The 21,845-nt window shown below is 42.0% G+C and overlaps 1 protein-coding gene across 1 annotated transcript in view; it reads left to right on the top strand.

Annotated features, from left to right (window-relative positions):
* The window catches only part of DOCK2 (dedicator of cytokinesis 2), a 385,217-nt gene that overhangs the window by 80,949 nt on the left and 282,423 nt on the right, over positions 1-21,845 (top strand). The window contains exons 22-23 of the mRNA XM_059917659.1: positions 1,946-2,016; positions 3,802-3,908. Coding sequence (XP_059773642.1) covers positions 1,946-2,016; positions 3,802-3,908 — 178 coding nt within the window. The remainder of the gene's footprint in view (positions 1-1,945; positions 2,017-3,801; positions 3,909-21,845) is intronic.

Raw genomic sequence — 21,845 nt, forward strand, 5'->3', positions numbered from 1 at the left:
TAAATATAGAAAAGGTGCCCACCTGTACTAGATCCAAAAATTCGCAGATTACAGTTGCAAATTATGTATCAGATTGACAAAATGAGACAGATTTGTATACGAGTGTTAGCAAGGTTATAGGGAAAGGAGTAGAAGGAAATTGATTACTGCTTCTTTCTAAGTTAATATGATATTATCTCCTAAAATGTGTATGTGTATACATTTGTATGTACATTTGCATATGTGTACATACATTTTACACACTAATTTCTCTTCAAGCAGCCCATCCATCACACAGGGGTTCTTACAGATACACAGATGTGTATTTTAATATTTTCTTACCACTTATTTTATAGTAAAGAAAAATAAAGATAGCATGGACTCTTGTCAGTAAGGAGGACTTGGTGTACCCATGTGAACATTGTTGTGCAGTGATTAGAAATGAAGAGTGCACTCTATGAAGTGATGTGCAAAAATACTGGTGATAACATGGTTAACTGCAAAAAGCAAGTTACAGAACTGTATAATCACACACATACATGTGCACATGCACATGCATGCACACACACACAAACACATACTTGTTCATGCACAGAAAACAGTTGGGACTCACCACAATATTGACAGTGATCCCTTCTGAGGAGTAGGGATTGGGGCTGAGATGGAGATGTGGAACTTCAGGGACAATTTTCACCCTAATACTTGTGTGAATTTTTTTATATCAAACATATAATACTGACTTGTAAAAATCTTAACTAACAAGAAAAAAAAGCATGGTGGCATGGAGAAAAACAGTGCTGTTTGAGGGTTACAAGGAGTGGCTCTGTAAGTAGCCTGCCTGATTTTGAATCCTGGCTCTGCCACGTGCTAAGCTTTGTGACCTAGTTAGTTATTGAATCTTGATGCCCTAGTGGTTCCTGATCTATGAAAATAGTGTATCCCTTGTAGGCTGAAATAAGGTTTAACAAAATAATCTAACAGCATGGTGTCTGCTCCACTGAACATTCTCAGAGGATAGTCATGATTGTTATTCATGTTAACTAAGAAGTGCAACTGTATATGGCTAGGATAAGATTTTCTTTAAAAAAAGAATTTTCTCTATTTTAATTTTGGTCTGTTTGTAAAAGGATGATACTTGTTGACTATAGAACACTTAGAATATACAGAAAAATAAAAAGAAAATATAAAATGGATACATCTACCAGATTTTTAAACATCATTTTCCAACTATGTGACTTACAACTCCTCCTGTGGAAATTACAGTCTACTCTGCTGTTTAGCAAATGGTGCTGTTTTGCAAGGGCCTGGGTCTTTTTCCCACCTCTGGATGTATCAGTTATCTTGCACAGAGGACAGAAACAATCCACCACAATGCCCAGTTTTCCTAACCCAGCTAGTGGACCAAAACATGCTGACAATTGTTTACACATTGGCCAGGGAGAGAAAATAGAAATAACTCAGTCCATGTCATCCTTGCCACCAACAAAACAATTCAAGCATACCATCTTCCAATAAAGATAGAAGTTATCCTTTACTGAGCACGCAGATATGTCTGGCTCTCTGCTGGATGCCACATTTATATTATTTTGAATCTCTGCAATCCTGCAAAATAGACATTATTTCCTCTATCTTATAGATAAGGAAATTGAGACATCAGAGAGGTTAAGTGTTTTGTCTAAAGTCACCTGGCCACTAAGGAGCAGACCCAGGATTTGACTGTAAGTGTGTATAACCTCAAAGTTTTTGATTTCTCTACTCTACATTTCTGCTCCTTTGAAGACAGAAGAAACTTTTGAAAGAAGTACACCTGGTGTTTCGGTCTACATGCAGAGTCTGAATCACTGTAGCAGTGCCCAGGATTCAGGATCATTTTCCCTTGATCTGTGTTATGTTGCAAAGTATTCTCACCACCAGACAGAGTTGTTGGCCGTGGGCACTGCTCATGTTTATTTCACTTTCTACCTAGGTGGCAGCTTTGAAATACATCCCATCTGTCCTCTATGATGTGGAAACCGTCTTTGATGCAAAATTACTCAGGTGAGCTTATGGTGTGTACTTTCCTGGGCTCTGTTGTCAAGCCAGGGATTCAGAGGGAGAGGAGAGCTCTTGTGGGCAATTCCAGACGGGCACTCAGCGCGGGGACAGGGAGGACACGTGGTCAGAGCTTCCTGCAGGGATATTGGTGTGGGATTTTTACAGTTTCATTGGGTTGTGTCAGATTTGGTGAAAACCAACTATAAAGTAAACATCCTTCTTTGACAATATCAGTGATGCAGGATACGAACATGTAGGTTAAAAAACTGATGTTTGGTGTAAATGTCTCCATTTCATCTGGGCTTGCAGGTTATTTTGGGGTTCCAGTCTTTGCCCTGTAAGCCCTGTAGTTAAAAATGGAGAACAGCCTATGGACACTTAATGGGATTATGAGATGGGCTCCCCTTCGCTCTCTCCTTCTTTACCCCATTCCTCTCATGGGAGGAACACATTATCTTACTGTGCGTATGCTCTTAGAATAGGGGCATCTGAGCCAGATAACGCCCTTTTCCTCTTTTTCCTAAATTCACTTAAGTTCCAAGATAACCTATAGAAGATTTTAAAAACTTTTTATATTGCAATACTTTTAGATTTGGAAAAGCGCTGCAGAGATAGTATAAAGAGAGTTCCTGCATACTTTTCACTCAGCTCCCCTTAATGTTCACATTTTAGATAACTACAGCATAGCTATCAAAACTAAGAAATAAATATGGGCACAATTCTATTCAGTGCATTCCAAACTTTATTCAGCTCTCATCAGTTTATCCACTGTTCGTATGAAGATTTCTTCTGGCTTCTTCTCATTCTTCTGGTTTCAAGCTAAATGTTATCTTCTTGGAGAAGCTACCTCTGAACATTGTGAATAAATTATATTCCTCCCTCAACCCCTGCACCATTACTCTCTGACACAACTCCCTATTCATTTCCTTCATTGCATCTATGGCCTTGTATTGATTTGCTTGCTTTTGTGTTGTACGCTGACCTCCATTAGAATGTAAGTTCCATGCCAATTGGGACCAAGTGTGTTCCTATTGTATCCCACTGCCCTGCACATTGCCTGTCACATATTAAGTAGATGCTTAATAAGGATTTGAAAGAATGAATAAACACAATGAGCTTATTTTGGAAAGCTGACAGGAGCTCTAATTTTGTTTCAGTGGTATTTTTATTTTCACTCTATTTGGAAAGAGCTATCTCCTTTTTCATATCCCAGACTGGTTCTAACCCACAACTTTTCAGAGTTTTTTAAAAAATTAAGGACCTTTTTTGATCTTAAGATTTATCATAAAACATTACTAAGCATAAAACATTAGTGAATAAAACAGCATGGCAATGAAATTAGAATCTGGTTTTGAACCCTTGTTTCTTTGACCCTCCCTAGCTGTGTAACTTTGGGAAAGTTAGTTAACCTTTTAAAACCTTACATTTCGCACTTGTAAAATTGAGATAAGCATTGGATCTATGTCATAGAATTATGAGGCTTAAATGGCAGAGTGGGTGTCAAGTGCAAAACATGTGCCTGATACACACAGTAAGTGGTTGGGTTTCTTGATATTATTTTCAGATTTCCACATCTCTTTGAACGCTGTCAGTATTCAACACTAAGACCAACTATGCATACTTACTGAAGGCTTATCATGCACGGAGGTGGGGGGCGAAGGGAGCAAGAGGTACATTGTTTCTGCCCCCGCAGAGCTGGCAGGCTGGGGATGGACAGACTGTAAGTGCCAGGAGGTAGCAGACATTGGTTTAACGAGCTCTGCGTGCTCTGGTTTTTCCTGCCCTTAGCCAACTCCTCTATGAGTTCTATACCTGCATCCCTCCCGAGAAACTCCAGAAGCAGAAAGTCCAGTCCATGAATGAGATAGTCCAGAGCAACCTCTTTAAAAAGCAAGGTGAGTGCAAAGCATCCTGGCCGGTTGGGGGTGCCAGAAAGCCCACGTGCTCATCACATGCTGCGCAGTTAGGCAATGTTTCTTCTCTAACCACTCCCTTGGTCTGAATGAAGGGGGAAAGCAGAAAGTAGCTGACGACTTAGATATCAGAATCTAAACTAATTTAAGGAAAACATAGGCTGAACTGTTTGTTTTTCCTGAGAAAGTTTACTGAGAGGCTAAATTTGGAGTCATTTTGCTGGGAGGTTTTTACTCTACATGAGGAGTAGGTAAAGTTCTGATCCCTTCACAGAGGTACCAGTGGCTTCAGTCTCCTGTTGTGTTTGCTTCCAGGGGCACTCACTGTATAAGCAAGCAAACACACATTTACTATATATTCTCCCCTGGTCTTTTATTACTACTCTCATAGTAGCATGTTATACAACTGCTCTGGACGTTGCCTTTCTTCACGTAACGGTATTTCCTGGAGAGCAGGAAATGACAGTGGACTTGGGCAATGGTTGTGGTCAGAGCTTTTGCTCACCCAAACTGATCTCTGGTAACCACCAGTCCCCAGCCAGCATCCCACAGTCAAGAGCCTTGGGGTTCCCTGTTTTTGAGATCGGTGGGCTGGATGGCCACACGTCCTCCAACTATGAGCAGGTAGGACTTAGATGTCAATATTCACCATTTCCTCCATCACTCCTCTCTGTGAGAAGCAAACTGTGCAAGAAATAAGAAGTCTTAGAAAGCAGAGGATCAGTCATCACCCACCCGGGATTTATTCAGAGTGAAGCCTGAATATTTATATATTAAAGATTCAGGAACCACTTCACTGTAAAGATTTTTCCCCCTTATGTCTGGTTAACATGGTGCATCCAAAATTGGTGTCTGAACCCCATCCCGTGGAATTAAAGTTAGGAGAAGGGCACAGGAAGAAAAGTGTTCTTGTGATTTTATATTCATGCCTGGAGTTTCCTGACCATTTAGACAGATGTGTGACAGCAGATTAATGCAGTACATACATGGTTTGTTTGTGCAAGGTGGTTTGTGTAAGGTGATTGGAAACTAATCCTGGTAAGTCTTGCTGTATGCCTTGTATTACTGGGGTTTTTTAAGTGAGCCTTCCTCGGTTTTCAGCTTCTGATTTCCATGTCGGAATAAATTACCCTCACTCTGAAAGCTTTGAAATATGCCTGCCCCTTCCTGCCCTGGCAGTCCCTTCCTGGATTTCAGGTGGTGTCACTGTCCAAGTGAAGTGAGTCCCATCCTAGGGGCGTGGCAAGGACGACTCTTGCTGCATGTGGTGCTGCACAGGCAGCGGAGAGCAAGGGCTGCTTGGCTCCTTTCACTGTTCAGAGCGGCCACCATTGTGAGGGGCCCGGCTCAGCATCGAGGCCAGCTGGAGTGTTAGCGCGGTCCTGGATTGGGCATGCGGTGGCAGCTCCAGCCTGGTAGAAGTAGGAGTGATTCCTTTGCTGGAGTCACATCTCCTGGGCTGACGGTTGCCCCTGAGGGTTAGCATAATCACAGGGCAGGCTGGACAGCTGCTGCTCACCAGTCCTGCTGCGTCTTTGAGTTTCAGATTCAGTAAAAACCCTCTGATTATTAATTGACAGAAGGCCAGCCCCAGTGTTGTACACAGTTACAAAAAAAAAATGCAAAATTCTTACCTTTACATACATACAGAGACTAGAAGTAGGTGAACAGAGAGCCCTTTGGGGACCCATTTTAAAGAGGGTGCAATGTATAATTAGTCTATCCGTCCTTGGTTCACGTGTGAAAGCACTATGCTCTTATGCACAGCTTAAAGGTAACTCTTCTCCCACTGTTTATTTGCTAAGTGAACCCTCTTACAAAAGTAACCCAAAAGAGGAAAAGAATCTGAAAAAGAATATATATATATACATACACATATATATATATATATATCTGTATATATATGTATGTATGTATATATATATATATAAAAAACGGAATCACTTTGCTGTACACCTGAAACTAATACAACATTGTAAATCAACTATACTTCAATTAAAAAAACAAATTAAAAAAAAAACCCAAGGGAAACTTCAGCTCAGCCTTCTCCTTAAATCCTCAAGTTCCAAGTGAATACAATCTGAATTCATACGCACAAACTTACTGGGTGTCTGGGGCTCTTGGGTGAGTGTCTCCTTTATACCCTGAAGTAAGGTGAGTTTGATTCCTTGGCCAAGTCTGAGTTATAATGAAATCCCTTCTGTTGTTCTCCCTGTGAAGTGTCCTGTGCCTCAGGGATGCAGTTTGCTTTAAGCCTGTACTTATCTAACTGCCAGATGTGCAAATTGCCTGGAGTATTGTCGGTGACATTAGCTTGTACTCACAGCCTTGAACACTTGTATTGACATCAAGCAGAGGAACCAGAAGGCTTTTAAGCACTTTCCGAAATGTTGGCAGAGTATCCTATTGGCCTCTCTTCAGGAGGGTCCTATGCCGAAGGGGGAGAAGTTTACTGGTTAAGGGCAGTGGTTCTTGGGTTGGATTCCTAGTGTAGCCCCTTTTCAGCTGTGTGACCATGGGCGATTTACTTAACCTCTCTGATCCTCAGTAAGCTCATCTGTAAAATGGGAAAAATGATAGCAATGTCTGTCTTAGAAGGTTGTTGTGTGGGCTGATGAGACCAACAGTGCATTTAAAGTGCTTATCAAAGCAATATAATATCCCATACTAAGTGATCACTGTTATTACTGGTGTGGTTATTATTTCTGCTGCTCCTTTCATTTTCCCAACGTCTATCCTAACCTTCAGGTTCTTTGCAATAAGGGCATCCCTTCATAGTTGATAGTTGCACATAACCCTAAGCTAAGTTTCCTTGTTTCCCTGAAAGCTGTGTGTTTTTCTCCAGGGTCTGAGAAGCACAGGACTTAAGGAACAAAAGGCCTTGGTCTGTATCCATGTCCCATTCCTGCTTTGAATGGTTTTTCCAATTTTTATTTCATTTCCCTAGAGTGTTTTTGCACAGGGCCTGTGCGATCTGAGCCCAGAGGAATAGGTCAGGGTGAGATGTTTGTGGTTTCTCACCTCATTGTTTACCTTGCTGCAGGCCTCAATATAGTTACATAGTTTGGGACACTTGACAGACATCCTCTAGGATGGTTTGCTCCTTGGGGCTCTTTTAAAACATACACACACACACACTTTTTAATTCTTTCTTCTTTCATGGAGGCAATTAGCCTCCATTCGCCTCAACTTTTACTTGACCTATGATCCTGAGTAAAGTACTTAATCCTTATAAGTCTCAATTTCCTCGGCTGTGAAGTGGGAATAACCACAGAACGAGTCTCATTGGGTTTTTGTGCAGACTCAGTGGCATAATGTGACTTGTTAGCCTGGGGTATGAGGGAGTCAGGGGTCACCAGCAGCCGAGGTCCTTCAGGGAGTGGCTTGCCCTGTGTGAATGACTTCAGGGTTCAGGGGGAGGAGAATTGGGGAATCTATGGAGATGCATTTCCTGTTTTCTCCAGCCCAAGCGCAGACTTGCCTGGTGTTGATGATGGGAGAAAGGATGAATAGGTATGCCCTGAGAAAGCTCTTGAGGGGAGTCTGCGAGAAAACCAAACCTTCTGTTCCTTTGGAACAGATTTATCCCTACTTAGAACCTAATCTCTAAGTAATGTGTCTTTTTCGTCTGATGCTAATCAGATGTGCCATCTGGTTCAGTGTAAACTGCTTTAGGATCCACACTGCTCACTTCTCAACTTCCAAAACAAACAGGGGGTGGGGGGAAGACAGAGAGAGACAGAGAGAAACAGAGAGAGACACAGAGAGAGAGGGACCAACGGGGAGACAGAGAAAGAGAGAGAGACAAAGACAGACAGAGATCTGACAGAGATATAGAAACTCTTTCAATGTTTGTTTTCAGCTAGTGGGATTTTCCTTGGAAACTTTGGTGAGAAGCCGTTCTCTGAACACAAAGCATCCAGTTTTCCTTTTATCAAGATGTAGTTTCCTTCTTTCCCCCTCTTCTTATCTGTTGCCCACAGTATCTGGAGCTGCTAGGACCTCAGTTCACAATGGGCTAGGCCTCTGTGGTGGGAGGGGGCACAGACATCACTGTCCAGTGCCCTAAGGGGGGTTATCTTTTCTAACCTCACATCATTGCAACACTGGTCTGGAATAGAGAAAAGTCCTCTCATTCTAACAGTTATTACTTTGCTTGGTGAACTTATGTAACATCTCTGAGCCTCCGGGGTTCCACATCTGAAAAATGTGAGTAGCAATGTTGCCATTAGAGTATGGACTTTTGGTTTAGGAAATCCCCTGTTTCTGATCCTGACTTGATCACTTACTAGCTCTGTGTTCCTTTAAACAAGTAACCTCTTTGAGGCTTGGTTTCTTTAGCTACAAAAATGAGATCATGCATGTAAAACAACTAGTAGAGTGCCTGACACAGTTGCTGCTTATTTGAAGACATTTATTGTATCCACTGTATAACAGTAATAACCACAGGAATAATAATGACATCAACTGCATCTTAAAGGAAGAGACATTTATTAAATGCCAGCTATATATTATTTGCTATATAGGACATAAACATATAGTAAATTCTTACAACCCAATTACATAGGTATAATTATTCTCATCTTATAGATGGGAAAACCAAGGCCTAGAGAGTCAAGTAGCTTTCATTCCAATGAGACCAAGGGTTATATTACAATGTATTAGCGCATTAGTGTATTTGGCTATGTGATTCTGCGGTAACAAATCGATCTCCAAATATCAGTGATTTAACAATGTAAAGGTTTATTTCTCTCTTGTGCAAAGTCTGATAAAGGTCAGGAAGGTCGGACGCCTTTTGTCCCTTGTGAAGCTACGCCCGCTTGTACCCATGGCCTCTTTGCAGCAGGGAAGAGAGCGAGGAAGGAAGTACAACCACTTTCAACTACATCAGCCTGAAAGTGACACCCAGAGAGTCCACCCGCAGTCCACTGGCCAGACCCCATCACATGTTCCCAACCTAGTTGCAAGGGAATCTGGGAAGTGAAGGGAAATGCACAGAATATTTGATGACCGTCTCTGCTACCCATAGGTAGCAGTGGTGGAGCTGGATTTGGAACACAAGTCCTTTGAATAACAAAACTCCTCTTCTTTCCACTACACCAGGCTTTGTTCTTTTAATGAATAAAAAGGAGAAGATATGTTTATTTTCTTGTTGAAAATGCTTCCTTCTCCGTGTTAGAAAAAAGTGCCACATTGTTCCTCCTGAGAGATTTTTTTCTTCCTTCCTCACTCTCTGCCCCTGTTCCAAATAATGGGCAACTCTCTGACAGCTGTGTACGGGGACCTTTGCTTGGGCAGGAGATGGGACTCTAGATGCCAGTGGTTGCTATGTCACTGCAGGTTTTTAAAGCACAGCCTTCCTGCAGTGAGAAGTGGTATAAGCAGGCTGCCTGGGACTTGGGATGTCCACATCAGGCTGGGTACTGAGACTGCTGTGAAAGACAAGGCAGTAAAGGAACAAGTCCTCTTCCTCCGAGGACATGCTCTAGGCTCCTGGCTGGCTCCTCGTCTCTCCTGGCACCATACATGACTTTCCACAATTCTTTTCTTCGTGAATACTGCCTGGAATACCTTCTACCGCACCCCACCCCCACCCCATTCCCTACTCCCACCCCTGGACACACTAACTAGTAACTCCCACTCACCCCTTTAAGACCCTGACCCGAGGTCAGGTGTGCAGTGCGTCTGCCCTGATGTCTCAGGCATCTCAACCTAGTCCCATTCTACATTTACTCAGTCCCTGCTGCAGGACAGGCCCTGGGGCGGTAGTGGGGATACAGCCGGTGCCAGTTTGCACATTTCTGCACCACGCTCAATGTGCAAAGACGATGAAGCTTCTTGGTTTTGTTTGTTCTAAATCTAATCTAATCTTTTTGAGTCTCCACCTCACTTTGTACTGTGGCATCTTAAAATTTTCAATCAGTGACATCTTGTGGCTTCAGAATTAACAAGTCTTTCTGATTCAAAATAGTTCCCCTTCCCTCTCCAAAATAGTGTCTGGGACCAGGTCCCAGGGACCCAATTAGGAAAGGGAAGAGAGACTCTGCTTTTGCCTTTTCCCACAACCTATCTAAAATATCTCTCTTTGGGACTTTAGCCCAAGGGGGAGATGTTGGGACACACATGTCTTGTGGCTTCAGGGGCCGCTACCTTTTTGCTCTATGATATCTTCTTTTCTGAGGAAGCCTTCCTCATCTCTCTTCCCTGGGGCTATAAAAATGGAATGGCTGCCAGGGGTCTTGACCAATGGGGGGAAGTGTGACAGTAGAGAGTAGCACATTCAGAATATTATCCTGGATTCTCAAAGGGGATAAAACGACGTAGAATCTCTGAGAGGAAGATTTCTCAGACCTTAGGTGCATCTGGGAAGTTTGCTAAAATTGCAGAATCCTGGACCCTACCCCAAAGATTCTGACACTGCAGATCTGGGCAGGGGCCAGGGATGTGCATGGTATCAGCCCTCCAAGGGGACTCTGATGCAGGTGGCCCCCTGACTGACCCTCTCTAGTTGGCAAGCGGAGCTCCTAGAGCCTGAGTGGGGGAGGGAGAGCAGTGCAGCAAAGAGGAGCAGATCCCACAGCACACAGCAGAGACCTCACCCTGACACTTGGCGTTTCTCTCTCTCATTGTCTGTTGATGCGACTATCTATGCTGATGGAGAGAACTCCGTAAGGATAAGGGATATATATTCTTTCTTTATGTGCCTAGTCTGCCTAGGGTCTCACTGATATCCACTCTGAGAAACTAGTCTGTGCACCTGGGCAGTAAAATATACCGTTATTCAGTGGCCAGTGTCCCTTAAAAAAAAGGAAGAGGGAAGATGGGACCTCAGTTGTAGAGAACAGGGGTTGTCATAGTACCCGATTCATAATGTAGCTCATCACTGGTCCACACAAGGGCTTGCTTTTATTTATTAACATATTTAGTTAGTTATTTTTAATAATAAATTAAACATCCTTGCACTCACCACCCAAACCAAAAACTAGAAACTGAACAATCAACTACATGTAACTATGTGTGTCTTTCCCCACCTAAGGTAACCCATTCTTGAATCTTTTATTAATCATTCCACTGCTTTAATGCAGTGTTACTGCATCTTTACATATTTCTAGTGTTTTGGTTATTTTAGCTTTAAAAAGAAGGGTATTGAACTATGAGTAATTTGAAGGGACTTACTTTTTTCACTTAATATTATACTAAAATTCATTCATATTACAAACTGTTGGAGTTCATTTTTTTGATGAGTGTAGAAAATTCTATTGTGTCAATAAGCCATAGTTTATTCACTCATGCTTTCAATTTTAGGCACTTGGGTTGTTTCGGATTTTTTTTTTTTTTAATTGTAAGCATTGCTGCTAAGAATATTCTTGTACATGTCTCTTTTTGTACACGTTCAAGAGTCTCTGTGGGGCATATAACTACCAGTAGATTTGCTTGGTCATGGGAGATCTGAATATTTAACTTCAGGAGATAGTGCTAAACTGTTTTCCAAAGGTGGTTGCACTCATTTACTCTCCCAGCAATAATGGATGAGAGATTATGAGGATCTGCATTCTCTTCAACACTTGATATTGTCCCAATTTAAAAATTTGCCAATTAAATGTGTGTAACATATGTCATCACTGTCTTGATGTGCAGTTTCTTGATCACCAATGACACTGAAAATCTTTCCTTGTGTTTCTTTGTCACTTGTGTTTCATGTCTGTGATATGTCTGTCCGTGACTTTTGTCCATTTTTCTTTTGGGTTGGTTGTATTTCTCTTATTAACTTGCAGGATATTTTATATATTCTTCATACTCATGTTTTGCTGATTTTATGTATTATGAGAATCTTCTTCCCACTTACAACTTGTCTTTTCATTTTACTTAAGATGTATTTTTTTTCATTTCTTACTCTTTGTACAGATTTATCCATCATTTTAACAGTCAAATCTTTTTGTGTCATCTTTAAGAAATCTTTCTCAATACCAAAGTCTGAAAGATTTTCATTTATATTTTTACTAAGAATTTCATAGTTTTGTTTTTGATACACAAGTCCTTAATCAACCTGTAGAGCTTATGTTTTATGTATGGTGTGAGGTAGGAGAGTCTGATTTTGTCTCTTTGGCCATTTGGCCACATAGCGTTCCCGGTTTCAAGCGTTGGGCAGTCTTTCCTTTCTCCAAGTCAGTGTCATTTTCCATTTCCAGGACAGTGCTCTTCCCTGGGGACTTGAGGGCAGGGTTGCTGGAGCCTGGATTCAATCCCTGGTCCACAGTGTGCAGTTTCTCTGTGTTACTTGTGGGTGGAAGGGTCAGAAGGGTCAGGAGAAAGGGATAGCCTCTCCTTCCCAAGCAAGGCCCCAAATTAGACTCCTGTGTTATGTTAGCATTCTAGGAACTATGTCCCAAGAAATAACACTTCTCCAGGTTTTGGACCTTCTCAGTTATGAAAAAAATGAGATGGTTTCTTGGAATGATCATTTTTCTTATAGCAAGATATTTCTTGGGCCCATGGGGCAAGCTTCTTGTAGTTTCTTTATGTATCTGATAGAAAGAGCACTGAACTGAGAGTAAGGAGACCTGAATAATAGCAACAACAATAATGTCAGCAGTAGCAACTGTAGGTGAGGTTTACTGAGTGCTTATTATACACCAGGCACTGCGACAAACACTGATGTACATTATCTCATTTACTGCACAGTTGTGTGATCTTCGGCAGGTCACTTAAGCTCTGTAGAACAACTATAAAATCATGAGACTGAGCAAGATTTTCCAGAGCTCTACCAACATGGAAATCTTTGATTTATAAAATCATTCACTGAGTGACAATGGCAATACTGCTGAATCTTTCTAACATCATATAGTGCCTAAAAACACCTTCTCCCATATATTGATTGCTCCCAACACTTCTAAATGTCCTGCCTGAGCTGGGAGTGAGGAGTGAGGATATTTTATAGACGGTTAAACGGATGCAGGGAAATGGCACGATGCCCTCAGGATCACACAGCAAGGCTCAGAACCCTGGAAAAGGTAAAAGGATTTACTTACTGGAGCCAATTTATCTTCTTCCAGAAAGAGCTGTTGAGTTTTGAGAATCTAAGATTTTTCTCCTCAGAGCATTTGGGGGCATCGAAGATCTTTCTTCAAATAGGGGCTTGCCCCTCCCACCTGCAGTGTTACAAAGCTACCTCCAGTTCCAAAACGTCCCTTCTACACTTGCAGATCTGAGAAGGGGCTGTTCCTTACATCTCTTTCCTTTTCGATGTGACTGATCACAGAATTCAGTCTCAGAAAGAAACCTTCAGATCCAGAATCAGAGAAGACAGTGATTTAATAAGCTGCAGAACAAATCCAAGAGAGATTTATTAAAGTGTCCTCTTTTTTTTTTTGGCTGAAGTTGAAAAAAAAAGTTAGCATACAATCAAAGAAAAGAATCCCCTTGAACCGCCTCAAATACTTAGAATAGCAGCTTTTAATGACATTACAGAATACAGTTTAATTAGGGGTGGAGTGTGGGGCAGAGAATCCCAGATTACTTCTTTAATGGTAAACTAAATCAACTCTTGTGCAATTTAAAAATATTTACCTCATTAAAACTAGAGAAGAGCAAATTCACACTGTTCTTAACACCTTTCAATCCATGTTCCATGGGATTTTTTCCAATTTTGGAGTGACAGTGCAAACACACAAAAGGATAGAGTTTATATAAATCTTTAAAAGGTTATATGTTTACTCCAAATTTTTTGTTTGTTTTCATTGTGAAGTTACAATTATAGATGGTTTGAATTATAGTGAGGCAGGTTTTAAAATGTTCAGAGACTTTTATGTTGACCTGTTTAAGTTTGATTTTGCTGATTTTTTTTCTCCACATCTTCCTAGAATAGGAGAAAGTTTCCTTAAGACCATGAAACAGTTGAATTGAAGACCAGCTGAAGATTTAATTCAATAATATTTATTGAAAAGCTAAAAATGTAGCAACACTGTGTGATGGGAAATGTGAAAGAAATACAGTAATAAATAATTTCATGGTCACCATTTATTTAACTATTATTTTGTGGCAGGCACTATGCTAAGCCTTTTCACACATCTCATTTCATTATCATGACATCCCTGTAAAGTGCAGATATTAATACCCCATTTTACAGGTGAGGAAACTGAAGGTTAGAGAGGTTGGGAAACTTGCCAAGAGTCATAGATCAAGTAGCATGGCAGGGCCAGGATTACAAATGGGGTCTGTCTGATTTCAGCATCCACTCTCTAAACTGCTGTGCAATATGGCATCTGGAACAGAAAGTTTTCAGCGCCCCCCAGGGAGCTTACAGTTGGGAGAGAAAAGACTTACCCCAAAGATCTTCAAACTTGAGCCCACATAGGCCATGAAGGTAATAGAAATGAAGGTACAGAGTGATAGTTATTATGCCATTTTATATAGTAACCTAAGCAAATATATTAAATATATATTATGTATGTAATATATAATATATATAACCTAAGCAAATATATTATGCATATATACACACACACACACACTTAATGTCATCTTCAGTTTTATTTTTTACAACAGATTTTCCATTTGCCTAGTAAACATGTGAGAACTTCCTTCACAAAGAAATGTGACTCCTTTCATTTTTTCCCTAAAACACAGTGCCATTTGGTCAGTCATTCCTTTCCCCACCTTTGACAGAGATAAGTATACAGAAAAATATTTCTCTACTATTAAGGAAACAGGAGCGGAAATGATCAATCCACACTCAGCTCAGAGTGGGGAGCAATAGGGAGCAGTGAGGACTGGGGCAAAGTCCATGTCATTGGGTATAAAGGACAGCTGTGAATCAATGCTAAGTGATTGTTACTATCTATGTCAATATATGGGCTCAATGCTACCTGATCTCTTTTTTTTTTTTTTTTTTTGAGAGAAGTCCCACAAATTTTTTTTTATGGGAAACCTGCTGATTTAGTTTTTAAACGATATTTTCAGGCTGAATAAAATCTGCATATGGACCCAGCACAGCAGCCTCTGGTGTAAATTTATAATTTACAGGGTTTTAAATAATTTATAGGGTTTTAATAAGTGTATTATAAATTTATAGAGTTATTTACAAATAATCCCATAAGAATGACTACTATTGGAGTTCAGTGAGAATAGTGCTTTTGGAATGTTGAGGACAAGAAGAGGTAGGATGTCAGCTGAACTTTGAGGGGTAGTGAGCATGATGTAGGCCCTCTCCAGAGAACAGTCTTCGGGGAGAACTTGCAGTGTCAGGGCTGGAGCACTGTCTCACTGAAGACCACTGCCTTTCAAGCCTTGAGAGAACTCAGGGTTCATCCTTGCCTGACACATTCCCTTGCTAATGAGGGCCTCAGACCACACCATAACCTCTATCAGGCATTCTCCCGGGAATGCTGGACCATTGTTGGAAAAAATGACGTTTATTGTTTATAGAAATTAGTATTATAAAAATATTGTGTTTTTGTATAATATTTGGAAGTAAATAAAAGCACCTATGATCTCATGATTTAGAGGTAAACGTTATTCTTCCTCTCTTTTGTATCATATATTATATATAAATGGGATAATGTTTTGCCAGTTTGTAATCTGCTTCTTTCACTGAGAATCATTAGGAACATTTTCCCATGCCATTTCTAAGGACTTCATAGGACTCTGTTGTATAGATGGGCTATAACCGATTTCACTATTTTCCTATTTAGGGACATTTGAATTCATTTAATTTTATGCAAGAAAAACTTACTGGAATTCATTGTCTTAATAGACAAATGCTTGTCCTCTGTGCTCCTTATTTCTTCACCGTTGGGCATGAATCTCGTCCAGCTTTTCTAGTGTTTGTCGAGGATTCTTATTCTCCCTTCCTCCTCTTTACGCACGTGCGGGCGTGCGCGCGCGTGCACACACACACACACACACACACACTCGCCTACCGGATTTTTCTTTCTCCTTGTGCAATAGGCTCAGCGCAAAGCAGACCATGTTGTCCTCTCTTAAAGAGCTGGAGCGGCATGTTCCCATTGGGGAGGGACATGTTTTCACAGCTCTGCCGTCATTCTCTCTTGATGGTAGGAGGTATGTCTGTGCATGGACCTTCTCTGCGATACCGGGCACTTAAATGCAGCCACGCTGAGAGCCCTCATTAGCCCTGGGCAGCCACAGTGGACCTGCTGAGTGTGACACCCTCCAGGCTGGAGCGGCTGCCCAAGAGGAACCAGACACCAGAGCAAAGAGGGAAGCCAATTATCCACAGGCAAATGAGGCTCTAATTATGGCTTTAGCTAAAGAGGGTAAAATAATTTGAGGAGAGACATCTCATTTCTGAAGTAGGCACAGCCCAGGACAGTTGTTCAGAACAAGGACTTGGACCAAGTCCTGATTTTGCTGCCTTAACCAAGACACTTCATGTCTAGGAGCATCTGATTCCTCATCTGTCAAATGGGAACAATCTAGGATGTTTACCTCATTGGTTTACTGTGAGAATTACGTGGGATAATGCCTGGGAGAGGCCAGGCGGGGTCTGACATTTAGTGAGGACTCATCAATGGAGTATCATCGTCATCGGTAACTCTTACTAGTATTACTATTATTTGTAATCATTTGAGAGTGGAACAGAATGTGGAACTGGAGCTCAGGAGACCTGAATTCTCAGTTCTGCAGTTTTCTGTTCCAACTTAGAAGTGAATAGATCTCTGAGTTTTATTTTTGTTGTCTCTCAAATGAGAAACTTGGATTAGGGGTTACATCAGGTCCCTTTCATTCGGAGATTTGCGGACCTACACGTGCTGAGAACTATGTATCCTCCTCTTCATGGAGCCTCATGTCAATCCTATCTTATAGGTGCTATTATTATCTCCTTTTTTGAAGGTGCTGAAGTTGAGACTTACACAGGAAGCTGGGATTCAACCCCAGGCTCCTAACGTCCATTCTATACTTAATTGTCTGCGTGTCCCGGCATTCAGTGTAGTGACTGATGGTAGACTTGTGCTCAAACGTATTTGTTGGCTGCACTCCAGGCTTTTGAACATCGGGAATGGTGGTGAAGCTTGGGGCTGTGCTCACACCGCACCCTTGTCTCTTTTACTCAATCCTCCCAAAATTGTAGGCACAAAAGTCCAGAAAGAGACTCTTGTCAGACTTTGGGGGCAGCTCCTGATACCTCAGCTCTATTTAACGTAAATGAGACTGTTAAACACTTGCTCTTCATGGCAAGTGGGTCATCTTGTGCGTTACCCAAAGGATTGTGTATGCATGTGTGCATTAAAGAACTTGGCACCACTGAGTTAATCGAATGTCTGAGCTGGAATGGATGTTAACAACCCGCTGCCCAGAGATGGTCAAAAGCAGCAATTCAGAGAACCCCTGAAGAGGGGTCACCCTTGCATGTACAGCAAGCTGGCCACCTTTCCCCTGCGTCTACCAGGCTAGCTACTCTCTCCTTCTCCTTCCCCAAGAGCAGTAAAAGCTGCTCTTTTACTCCCCACCACTCTTCCTCCTGCTCTCCCTCCCTCTTTCCCTTTCTTTCTCTCTCTCGCCCCCTTCCCTCTTCCCCCCACCCTCTCTCTCTATCCAAGACAATTTGACTTACGCAGAAAATTCTAGGTGTAAAGAAGTGTCTGGAAAATTGATCTGGCTCTGATGAGGAATGCTGACCATGGAGGAGGCTGGGCATGTGTGGGGGGCTCGTACCTTCTGTTCACTTTTGCTGTGAATTCAAACTGCTCTAAAAAATAAAGTCTATTTTAAAATGTTAAAAATGCAGTGAACACACACACACACACACACACACACACACACACACACACACACACACACACAAACTGACCTGCCCTTCCCACCATCTATTTTGCAGAGGATGGGGCAAAAGGCCCTGAAAGGTTAAGTGGTTCCTTCAGGTCAGTTAGTTGCCCACACATCAGTTGTGTCATTGGAAGTGTGACTCTAGTGTGGTTGGGTCCTTTTTCTTTCTGGTTCAAGGACGCATGTCAGTGCCTTAGGGAAGTAGCAAGGGAATTAGTTCATTTTCATTGCCCATGCCTATGGTTGCGGGACTTTGTCTTTGCTGGCTTTCAAGTATCACCGTGCTGCAGCAAAACCCTGTGCGCTGGGCCTGGAGATCACTTCCCAAGGCTACCTCTGGAGGAACCACAGAATGATTAGGTGGTGGTTCGGGCTGCCCACTAGCTCCCAGCTGTGCAGGTCTAACCACCTCCCTGTCTGTGTATCTGTGTCTCTGTCTCTCTGTCTCTGCCTCCCACCCCATCCCCACATCTCCCCCATGCAGTCCCTTCTTCAAATCCACTGCCTTCAGCCCCATCCTGAAGAAACTCCACCTTGCCCCCTGCCCTCTTTTTAAGCCTGCTTCGGGCGTTAACTGATTTTCAGCGAGGCTCTCCTCCGCCCATCCCCTGGAGTTCAGGATGTGAGGTAGGGATGGTGATAGACTATACGCCCCACAGAGAGAGCGTGGGCTGTAGGAAGTCATCCTATGTCATTTTCCCTCCCAGAGAGAGCTGCAACGAATTTTCTTTCTGGGTCATCTAAGATGTAGGCACACCGTGCCAAGGTGAGCATTATTTATTTATTTATTTTGCCTCTTCCCCACCCAGCTTGAGCCCATTTTGTCCTGACAGTTGCCACTCTACTCTAGTTGCAACTGGTTTTGTTACTAGGTATTTAAATTTTAAGCACCACTATCCCCTCACCGCCCCCCAAATAATAAAAGTGTACTTTTGTTTTTTGTTTTTAAATGTGTGTTGGGTAATTCTAACACACCTTCATCTAGTGAATCATTGCTGGCTCCCCCAAACAGATGGGAAGGTCATGAACTCCTCCTCCCATGATGATGAGGTAAAAGAATTTGGCACCCAGTAGAGTACCTTTGGGCATCTTATGCTGGCATCTTCTGGCCACGTAGGGGTTCTTCCCAGTTCACATATGGCTTATCATAAGTCAAACAAATGCAGTGAGAATCCACACGTTCTGCATCTGAGAGGCTCTCCTCTTCCTGATGCTTCTCTGAGATTTTCCTTGCATTTGCACAGCACAACCTTCTTGAGTTCAGGTAAAGAGTGTTTTCTCTGTATTCCAAAGAATTGGCTCTGAGTAGGTGCTCAATAAGTGTTTAAAGGATGAAGGAACCTTAACTGAGGAAGGTAACATAATCTATTGGAGGAAACAGTGTACTAAGAGTTGGAAGATTTAAACTCTAGTCCAGGAAAGCTACTAACAAGCTGCGTGACCTTGGACAAACCACTTAACCTCTCTGGGCTCCATTTCTCATGTGTGTCATTAGAGAGTTGAATCTCTAAGATCCTGTTCATCTCTGATAGTCGGCGAGTCTGTATTGCTAGAACAGCATAGAAAAAGAGGCAGCAATTTCAACTTTAACACTGCTTGAAAAGCACTTAGTTATTCTGGGGTTTTGAGGGCACTGGTGTCAGTTTGACATGAAAGATATGGAAGGACTCCTTGTGTTCAGATGTATCCTGGGCGATGCATTGTCCACACAGGCCATTGTGAATCCATGGCACGTCATTGAGAGGTTTGTCCGAACTGGCTCTGTGTTTCCTGGCGGGGGGCACCTGGGACTCCACCAGTCTTCTGAGCCCTTGGAGAGGGGGCAGCAGTTAGGACAACAGAGCCCCACTTGCTCTACTGGGTTTTTCTCTCCATGCAAATATTTCTGTGGGTCTGAAAAATTGCTTTTCATCAGGTTTGCCCCTGCCAATGTCCCTGATTGGCCAGAACCTAAGTGTGCAGTGAGATGCTTTGCTTGCTTTGGTTTGGTTTATGGGGATTCTGGGCTCCCCTCTGGTTACAGCTGCAGGTTTAAAAATCAATTACAGTCCCAGTAGCAAGAGGTTCACTGCAGTGCTCTGCTGTTTGTTTGAGGCCTATGTTGAGAAAGCAGGTCCCAGTTACCTCTCAGGAAAATTTGTGCTGTTTCAGAGGCCTACAGCGAGTTGTAAATCTTGATAGTTGGTGGGACCAGTCTGCAAACAGCAAAATGGTTCGTACTGTGGTTCAACAGTTAAAGGATAAAATAGTTCTCTGAGAGTGAGATGTGTTGTTCCTTCTTCCTTGTTCACCAGGACATCTGGGCCATATACATCAAGAGACAGACCCTGGGGTGTGTGGAGTGGAGCAGGAGAGATGGTTTTCTTGCTCTTGTCCCATGGGAGGGAGCAACTCTGGCCTCCAGGCTCCTTCCTTGTGGCCAGGCTTCTTACACCATTTTACTTCCCATGCCTAACTCTGATCAGCTACTCCTTTCTCCCTCTCTTGCCAACCTAGGGGAGAACGCTGGGGAGCCCTCCGTTTCTTGCTCCTGGTTGGTCTTGGGAAATGGGGACATCCTCAGAGTGCATGTTACAGGGCTGCAATGCTCCACGTGCTTCTTTCCATGCCTGAGGGCCAGGAATGAGGGTCCCAGAGAGAGGAGGAGGATTGCCTTGGAGCGAATTCAGTTCATTCAGCAACCACTCTTGGGGCTCCAGTTCTAAGCTGTATTCCGGTTTTGCTCTGCCCGCTCTTGCCTAGGGGAGTTCATCCACTCTGGGGCTCAGTGCCATCTTGATGCTTACGACCGCCAACCTTAATCTTTAGTCCGTGTCTTTGCTTTCACCTCAATACCCATGTCTTTGTCTCTCTGACATCTCAAATTCCATACAGGATAGATGGGGCCACCTCTTTAACAAAGAGAGGTAATGTTCAGAACAGTTTTTCCAGTTCAACAAATGTTTATGATCCTCTGCTATAAACAAAGCGTTGACTAGCCATTTAGAAAATATAAAGTTGGCAAAAATATGGTGATATCCTCAAGGAGCTTGCCTTCATTTGCAAACTGAGGCACTCCTTGTTAAAATGCAGGATGAATTTTCTATAGTAGAGGTATAAGCCAAGTGCCATGGGACTTCAGAGGAGAGAGCTAGATGATGTTCAAGTCTTTCTTATTGTTTATTACATCTAAAAATTTATTTTAAAAAAACATAAGAAACACGAGAGCCCTTCAGAATTGTGAATATTCAACCTTTCTCAATTTATTAAACTAGATTTTGGTAATCTCTGATTTTTTTTTATGATTTGACTTTGGCCCCAAATGTATAAAAAAGACTTCTTGGATGATCTCCTCACTCTCACTTGTTGAGATCTGGAGAAACACTGTGAGATTTCATAAACTCTGAGTTGTATCCATCAGTGACTTTGGAAGAGTCACGTCACTTCTTTGGTTCTCGGTTTCTTTATCTGTAAACTGGGGATAGTAATTGGATTGATGTGAATATTAAATGAAATAATGCTTAGCGCAGTTCCTGGATGGTAGATAATGTTCTCTAAATGGTAGCTTAAACTTAATGTAAGTATAATTATTATTTTCATTAATTATTCATTTATAATTATTATATTCATTTTCACTATTATCTTCTCAGAGTTGGAGCCAAAGTACAGCATTAAAAATAAAATGTTGCTTAAATTGATTTTTCCAGAATATAAAGACAGGAGAAAAACTGTGAGAAAGGGGATAAACATATGTACTACCATAATTATGATAATAGTTAAACTTTGTATAATTTCTTATGGAAACCTTATAAAGTAGGTTACAGTCATTCTTTTACAGATGGAGAAAAGCTTGCTTAACTACACCAGATCTTGCTAGTGAGCAAGCTTCCAGTTACTTAGCGGGTTTTTAACTACTGATCTGTTTCTTCCCCTCTCAGCCTACCATTAATAAAGCTGGTATTTTGAATCAGCACCCTTTTTTACTCACTTGGCATACACTAGCACTTGACCTAGGCAAATGATTAGGTGATGGTCTGTAAGGCCAATTTAAAGGCAGTGCTTTGCCCACTGGCTTCTAAAGCTGAGGGATGCACGGGTATATATCCTGGAGAGTCAGCTTCTGTTGTGCTTGGACTGCAGTCGATTTTATCGATT

This window comes from Balaenoptera ricei, chromosome 3 (genome assembly GCF_028023285.1).
Source record: "Balaenoptera ricei isolate mBalRic1 chromosome 3, mBalRic1.hap2, whole genome shotgun sequence".
In the NCBI taxonomy this organism is placed as follows: domain Eukaryota; kingdom Metazoa; phylum Chordata; class Mammalia; order Artiodactyla; family Balaenopteridae; genus Balaenoptera; species Balaenoptera ricei.